Source organism: Astatotilapia calliptera, chromosome 1 (assembly GCF_900246225.1).
Source record: "Astatotilapia calliptera chromosome 1, fAstCal1.2, whole genome shotgun sequence".
In the NCBI taxonomy this organism is placed as follows: domain Eukaryota; kingdom Metazoa; phylum Chordata; class Actinopteri; order Cichliformes; family Cichlidae; genus Astatotilapia; species Astatotilapia calliptera.
This window is the reverse complement of record NC_039302.1, coordinates 16,684,779-16,693,584: the sequence shown is the minus strand read 5'-3', so window position 1 is coordinate 16,693,584 and position 8,806 is coordinate 16,684,779. Positions and strand designations below refer to the sequence as shown.

Below are 8,806 nucleotides of genomic sequence, written 5' to 3'. Positions count from 1 at the left end.
AAAAACCATCAATGTATTTGCACTTAAACAAGCAGCTGTTTTTTATGTGCATTAAAGTTATATAAAAATTTAACAGTGCAAATTCCTCACTGACAGTTTAACCAAAAGGCATTTCCAGTGAAAATTGGCTGACATATCGTGAGCATAACAATGTATAATATCCACAAAACTTAAAAAGAGGTTATACACACACACGCACAATATGGTAATATTATGTTGAAGCACAGTACGCATCACTCCGCGAGGCTCCTGCGTAGAATAGCCGTAACGCTCCGACAATCCATCAAGTGGTGCGACTTCGTAGCTTAGCAAAGTCGTACTAAAACATTTGACAGATTTTCGAGCGCCGTGTACCACATAAAATCGTTTTGAGGTCAGTAAACACAACCAGAATTCATACATAAAGCACACGGGATTATAAGGGGCACTGTCGATTTTCAGAAAAATCAAAGGATTGATTTTAAGTGTGCCGTATTTTCCAAAAAAAAAAAAAAACTAAGTAATGACGACGGCCCGCTAGCATGCTCTACCAAAAATAGTGCATTGTTGTGTATCTGATGGACGAAAGCTGCATGCAGACGTGGTCAAGGCCCCGACTATATTCTGGTGGCTGCTTCCTGAAGGATAACGTGCCGTGTCACAAAGTTCAGATCATCTCAAAATGGTTTGTTGAACATGGCAATGAGAACTCAAACACCCTCCACGGTCACCAGATCTCAACCCACTCCCGCAGGGATGTCAAACTCAGATTAAATTCTGGGCCACAATCTATACACTTTGATCTTATGTGGGCTGCAGAAGTAAAACTACAGTTTCTCTCACTGTGAATACGTTTTACTATACATTTAATCAATGAACTATACACTCAATCTTAATGTAAGAAGAGAAGAGCATTTTCAATATTATTTCAGAGAATATATACGTGGTAAAGAAATGCTGCTGTGGTAAAAAGAAATTTGTCAGCATTACCTAAGCCATATGTGTCAAACTCAAGGCCCGCGGGCCAGATCATTTTATATAGATTTATTATTACTGTTATGCATGGCCCGGCAATATGAGGTGCTAATAACACACAAACAACAGATCCCATAATGCAGTGCTGCAGCCTCCTTTTCGAATGCTAGGCTACCCAGGAACATTCCCGCGTCAATCAAGTCAAACTTCTGTTATTGCAAAGCTAGCCCTCACAACGGCGAAGAGAAAAGTTGATTCTGAAAACAGAGCCTTTCAGCACCGGTGGGAGGCTGAATATATGTTTACAGACATTGCTGGTAAACCCGTGTGTCTTATTAGTGGAGCTAATGTGGCTGTAATTAATTTAATTTAAGACGGCACTACGAGACAAAACGTCAGGATAAGCTGAAAAACCTAAATGCAGAGCAGAAACTACAGAAAGTAGAAGAGCTAAAGAAGAATCTGACATTTCAGCAGACGTTTTTCACCAGAGCAAAAATCACAAAGTGAAGCTGTTGTGAAAGCAAGTTTTATAGTAGCAGAGGAGATAGCCAAATCAGCCCGGCCATTTACCACTCTAAAGTGCTGCATGATGAAGGTGTGCGACGTCTTGAGTCCAGTCAAAACGCAGATTTTGGCAAATGTCAGCCTGGGGAGAAATACGATTGCTGATCGGGTTTGTGAGATGGCCACTGATTTAAGAACACAGTTGTGTGAAAGAAGCAAAACCTTTATTGCATACTCTCTTGCTGTGGATGAAAGTACAGACATGATGGGCATTGCGCAGCTGGCCATCTTCATCCGTGAAGTGGAAATATTGGACACTAAATTGATTCACGGGACAACGACAGGAAAAGACATTTTTTTAAAAGTATGTCAAAGTGTAACCGACATGAAACTGCCCTGAGACAAACTTGTTGGACTTACAACAGATGGAGCACTGGTGTTGTGCGGTGAAAAAAAGTGGACTAGTCGGCGGGATGTGAGTAAATATACAGGAGGAGAACTGTACCGGTGAGTTAACAGCATATCACTCACTTCATCATACACCAGGAAATGTTGTGGTAAAGTCCTAAAAATGGAGCATGTAATGATCACCGTAATGCAAACCGTAAATTTTATCTGAGCTAAAGGTTTAAATCGCTGTCAATTTCAGTCTTTTATGTGGGAAATAGATTCAGAATTTGCCGACATTCCTTATCATACAGAGGTCCGTTGGCTGAGTTGGGGAAAAGTTCTCAATCGAGTTTTTGAGCTCAGCAAGAAAATCTGTCAGTTCATGGACATTGCATGTATGATGCGGTGAAGGCATTTCAAGTGAAGCTATCACAAATGCACCAGTACAACCTTGCCTTTTTGACAAGTAATGTTGAACCAAGTCAGCGCAACAGTGTTCCCAAATGCGCACTTTGCTGATAAACTGAGTGCACTGAGTTCGCACGGAGCTTTGGTGACTTTGAAGCACATAAAGAGAATTTCGGGCTGCTTCGCAACCCATTTATGTGGAAACTGCACCTGTGCAGATTCAGATGGAGCTGCAGTGTAATGGTACACTCAAGGCAAAGTACAACACTGAATGGCCCGCCCAGTTTATTAGTTCCATTCCTGAAGCAATGCCCCAGCTCAGTCTACACGCGGCTCGAACCTTGTGTATGCTTTCATTTTTTTTTTTTCTGGGGTTTTTGGCAGCATGTTCATATTTCTAACTTGCATAATTTTGACAGGATATATTTTTATGAAGAGCAAAATATTTAAAGTTAAAGTTTATTTTTTAAAGTTTATTTATTCTGGAATAATATTCCTGTCTGTTTTTATTCATATTTATGTTTAAAAAAACATTGTTTTAGTGTGTTCAATAAATGTTTATCTTGTTTGGCCCGCAACCTAAAGTGTGCAATGAGTTTTGGCTGTAAGAAGTAAATGCGTAAAATTACAGAAATTAAAAGGTAAAGGGAGAGTCGGGCTCTATCCTAGCAAAGTTAGGATAGAGCCTAACGAATAAAGTGTCAGACAGTCTTTAATGGGCTACAGGAAAAATAAAATACAGCTTTTAGAACAATAGATTAAATGTAACTAATGTACTACTGACCTACCAATTTCTGGAAGAACTGAAAATGTGCACAAAAGCCCATCCTGTTATAAAGATATGCGATGGCATTTATGAGGGTATTACTCTGAGCTATGGCGCAGGTTGCACAGCAACACTGCAGTTAAACTGTTATATTGTAAACTATTGCACAGGGCAGTAACTGATTGTCAAGTTTTGCAAATGCTGTTGGAGTGATTAAAAAAAATAAACAACGAACCACAATTTCAGGTAAAAAATTTTAATTGCAGTTCGAATCTCAGATTAACAGTTAAATGTGGCCATGAATCATTCATGTTTTCTTAAACATTTGGTCATTTAATGTTAAAAATATTAAAATAAAGGAACCCAATTAAAAGCAACTATTATGGGGAAAAACAAATAGAGAGTCGAAACAGCTCCACTGAACGTTTGGTTTTTTGTTGTTTTTTACTTTAATCTGGTAAATTAATTACTTTTTGAGAATTTTAAATGACTGGTCTCTACTTCACTGGTTGACTTATTTTACAAGAAAAGTAAGTATCACCCTTCACAAATGACTCCATTACATCAGTGATGTGGAGCCTCATAATTCACTCATAACATATAATTAAGGTTGTTAAACAGTTCAAGATACTGAACACAAAACATACAATTAGATTAATTCTTGAGAACACTTCACAATAATTTAGCACGACAGCAAATAGACAACATGATGATAAGCATTTCATGTGTATGTGTGAGACAAACTGGTGGCTCTGGTATATTAATGGCCAACAAAGCATGGTGGATGACTCATTTTAGTATTGAAGTACTTAATCCACCAACTAGTTGGTGGGTAAGCTACCAGGCTAACAGCTGTAGTTCAAGTCCACCCACAGGACAAGAGATCTACTGGAGAGGCAGCTGAATCCAATCATTTAACATCCACCATATTACCTAAGTGCCACCCCTAAGCTGATTTCCCAGACTGTCATTTGCATATCACCTGCCACAGATTAGATTCATTTTCAAGGATGTGGTCTCACATCCTTTTGAGTTACCCTAAAACCTCTTCCAGTTATCTCTCTTTGACATTATAGAAGACCAGACACTTAAGTAAAAAATCTGAAACCCTGAGTTTCTTGTAGAGGTTTGAAGAGAATTTCTGAAAAATCTCTGAACGTTTGAAGCTTTGCAGGTGGAGGACGGAAATAGGTATACCAATAAAGCTCAGTGTTAAGAACTCAGAGAGGATGTTGATATTCTTCCATCCACAGCTCATCCTGTTTGGAAGCAGGAACTACTTACTGGCTCCTTTCACCTCTGCTGACCAAGAACAAAAGTATCATTCAGTTAAAAATGGATTGAGGGCACCAGTGGTGAAGTCGGCAAGCTCTACCAGCAGAGTGCAAGACCCATGACGCCACCCCTCCATTCGCCTCCCAAGTCTCAGGCACCCTCACGCTATGAAAGGACCTAACATTACTGAGATATCAGCTCTAATAATGCCTCTATGCTTGCTTAAAATACACACGTTTGTGCAGACACTGTAGCAAAAGAGAAACCTATGTGGACACTCTGTGACAGGTACACTACAAGAGTGTTTGCCTTGTCACTGGCTGAGGGGCCTCTTCTTCCATCTGTTTTTCTGTGACAGGCCTGGTTCCATTATAGAAGCCAAAACTCAAGCCCCTGTGGGCTGAAGGTAAGAGTCCACGCCAACAATGTCATATGATTTATTGTAAAAATGCGTTGTCTCCCATTACCACGTTTATTTTTTCCTTCATGACAACGATACACTATTCCACAACATTGAGATCATTTCCTTACCTTTGGGCACTGAATCTGCTGCTGTGAGCGAGCACACTTGTGTTTGTTTCTTCACACACCTTCTTTCCTGATGCTGGAACCCACCAGCCTGGATATAAAAGGTTCTACTTTTGGAGTGTTTCTGATTCTAAACACATGATAAACAAATGGCCCTTACTGTAGTGACAAAATGCTCATATGAGACATTTCCTTTACACTTCAGCGGGCCATTGTGGGTGCATTAGCCCTGAGAGAAGGAGCCTTTGCAGCTGCAATATGTCTCACTAATCCATCATGATCCCTAACCCCCCCCCTTGCTCCACATACAAAAGACAGAGAGAGTAAGAGAGGACAACTAAAGTTCAAGAGACCAGGAAGGGGAAAAAAGAGAGGGGGATAAGCAACCTTTCACATACTTTAAGTCTCAAATGAATACATTAAGCGGTTTAAAATGTGTCACAGAGCATTTAGATTGCTATGAGTAGGACAAACTATGAGAACCAAAGACACCACAAGCTCGCAAACAACACAGTGTTTTCCTTTTTGGCATAAAACTAGCCAACAGAGTAGCATGGAGAGCAGCAGTGTTTTTCTGTGAAAACACTGCACCATATTGTAATTCAGATGTCATAATACAGTGGTGAACCTTTTATTTTGTTTTTACCCAGAGGAGCAAGTATGCCGAGAGGTTCAGCTGTAAGCCTCATGCGCCATGCAACCATTTCCCCTCTGTTTAGTTCACCTCACACCTTCAACAATGGGAATTTCAAGTGGTACACTGTCCATTCTGGTGCAGCAGGGCTTTGGCCGCCATTCTTAGAAGGCAGCACAGCAGCACAGAGGTTTCAACAAACAAGCCTCTACACTTTTCTGAAAGTCGCATGCACTTTTGCACATTTAACAAGGCCCAAACTCAAAATGGCTGTTCGTATGTGTGAAGCTCGAGTGTGTTTTTCACGCGGGAACTGGCAGAGTCAGTGACTAAAGAGTTACTTTAGTTTGTGATTAACCCAGAAGTTGTGACACAATCTTTTTCTTCGTGGGCCAGTCATCAACTGTATCTGCACTGCTCCATAAAAGACCAAACCTACCTGGTCTCTATTTGCTCAACTTGTTGTAAAAATGAGTGCAGCAGTTAAACATAGCCAGACTTGCTGTGAGAATGTGATAAAGGAACAGGCTTGACTCCTTATTTTATTGTTTCAATCTTACAGTAGAGGGAACAAGACACTGCTGGCTACCATCCATGCATTACTCACCCAAATCTAGCCCTATTTGTGATCACAGCACTTGGTGCATTACTCGGTGATTCAGTCATTTTTCCCACAAAAACCTTTAGAGAAACAGTTGGATAAGTTGTGGCTTTACCTGGAGGATTTATTTTAAATATATTTGTCATACTTGTGTGTACATGTCAGGAGCTAAACCAATGTTTAAATATAATATTTCCACATAGACTATCCATGCAGTCTGCACAGATGACAAAAGACAGAGAGAGTAAGACGGAGGTTACCCATGGTTCAGGTAAAGCAAAAATCAAGAGAAACTTTAACTGTATTTGGCCCCTAAATGGACAGTGGTTTTGTAGCGCTTTTCTACTCAATTTGAACACTCTAAGCGCTTTCTTACAACAAGCCTCATTCACCCATTCATACAAACACTTTTAACCCAACATTCACCCCTGACTGATGCATCGGGGTAACTCTGGATTCAGTATTTTGTGGGATCCAGGGATCAAACCACAAAACCTTCCAATTTACCTCCTGAGCCACAGCCACCCCCCTGGAGAACATTTCATTGATCATGGCAAAAGTCAGACATCACGGAGTTCAAATGTACTTTAAAAAGGCTTCCTGAAGCTGGGCAGTATTTAACCATAACAATCGTAAATAGGTAAATATGTGTATTTCATTTCTTTGCAGTGTGTTTTCCTTTTTCCTTTATGTTGTCATGCACCATAGACGACAGTTTTGCATTAGATCAAGTATTGCAGAATCAATGTATCGTGGGAAGCTTCATAGTAGCATCATAAATCTTTCACTTCTCAGTGTCTACTGCTTTCACTCTATGATTAGTAGCAGATATTTTCTCATAAGGAACCACTTTTAGTAGCAAACCACGCAAAAAGTTTCAACCTGTGCTTAAAAATGACTTTATTCACCTCTTCTGGAAACAGTTTATACAGATCCATCTATCAGCTGATTCCCTGTTTTAAATAATAACTGATAATCTAGTTAATTATTAGCTGCAATCATTACACATGTCATTACAACATTAATGGAGGCTGTGCTGCTATATTGATGCTATAATAGTGATAAGTCCTGAAGATTCAGCTGTGTATAGTTTGTTTCTGAACTATGCCAGGCTTTTGAGTGTTGTGATGCTTTAGATAACAGGTCAGCCTTTGTAAGTCCGAAATCCTAAAATCCACGGCAGGACATTCCCTCCATCTGCACTAAGTTTACCCGGTGATGTTCAATGGCCATCACTCACTTACGTCGTAAACACAGTACAGTAAACGATGAGGCAGGTTTTAAGTGTGCAAATAGCTTGTGTTTCATCATAGATGCTTGGTTGTCACTTACAGGTAGTAGGTGAAAGTACTGAGCCCGGTTGGGACGGCGGTCAGCCCTCTCCCGGAGCAGTCTGCACCCCCATCTTCATCGCAGCTGCATGAGAGCGAACAAACGGCCGTCGACTGCCCTTGACCGGTGGCACCGGGGCGAAGCAAACACCACAAACAGACCCAAAACAGATCCACACGCATTTTCTCCTCTTCGGTTCAGGTGGAAGCGACGGTAGAGGGGGGAAGAAGTGGGGCCTTTGTTTGCGGTTTAATCTACTCCGGACGTCGTCTTCTTCTCATGTGGTTTGGTAGGTTGTGAACCATGAAGAGGTGAAGCCTAACCGACGCTTTTCAAAACAAAACCCCAGCGGTTCAAACACTTCATACATTCACAACCCCGACCACAGAAAACAAAAAGCAAAAAAAAAAATGTACCCACAAAAGCGTTTAGCTAGCTCAAAACACAAACACTGCCTTCGAAGACGGCCAGTTTACCTTGGTGGGAAACATTTCTCAACCCGTGTGTCGTATTAGTCCATGAAAATAAAAGTAGCTCTGCTGGCGACAGGAGCGGTAGCGTACCTTGCGTTTTTTTGCGTTTTCGCTGTCCCATTAAATAACCCCCCCCCTCTGTAAAAGAAAAGAAGAAGAAAAACACTAGCAGTGCTTGTTAGTGCGTCGCTGAAAGGCTGGTCCGGGGGGCAGTCAGGTCCTCAGCTAAACATAGCGGACGTTTGCGTCCCGGTTTGTTTCCTTGCGGGAGATCACCGTCAGTTTTCAGCCATTCCTCACGTTCCTCTCCTGTGCTCCTGACATCAACAGCATGCTTGTAGCTCGGCAGGCACCCTACCGGACAACCTGCAGCACTGGGCCCGGCCTGTGTAACACTGAAACCTGCACCACCGCATCAGGCAGCCAACCACTGCACACTCCCCCACTACACACACACACACACACACACACACACACGCGTCAGGTAAAAGTGCTCACACATGCATGGAGGACCAGTACGGCTGCAAATTTTCTTGCATGATTGTGCTGCTGTGCATAGCCAGCTGCTTCTTCAGCCTTTCAATTGTATATAAGCATGAAAACTTCTCAAGAGTAATCGTGCAGTAAACATGTGTGAACATGCGCGCAACATGCATTAATGTACTTTAATGGTTGTTACATGCACAGGTAGTTCATGATGCAAATACACAACCCAGTCTTATATATGTAGTTTTACATTATATTTAAGATAAGATATAAATTATTATACAGGTAGAACATCTCTGAATAATCATCACCAATCCAAAAGATTGTTTTTTAAAATAATTTCAAATTCAAATTTTATTTGTCACACACACAACCATACACAGTATGACATGAGGTGAAATGCTTGTAGCTGTGCAATGCAATGCCATTAAATGACAGTAATTTATTAGTAG

The 8,806-nt window shown here is 41.0% G+C and overlaps 1 protein-coding gene across 1 annotated transcript in view; it reads right to left on the bottom strand.

The window, feature by feature from the left end:
- lgr4 (leucine-rich repeat containing G protein-coupled receptor 4) overlaps window positions 1–8,298 on the bottom strand; it is a 29,349-nt gene extending 21,051 nt beyond the window's left edge. The window contains exons 1-2 of the mRNA XM_026166483.1: window positions 7,872–8,298; window positions 7,396–7,723 (exon numbers count right to left, since the gene is read on the bottom strand). Of these exons, the coding sequence (XP_026022268.1) occupies window positions 7,396–7,577 (182 nt within the window). The 5' untranslated portion in view covers window positions 7,578–7,723; window positions 7,872–8,298. The remainder of the gene's footprint in view (window positions 1–7,395; window positions 7,724–7,871) is intronic.
- Window positions 8,299–8,806: the final 508 nt, after the last annotated feature.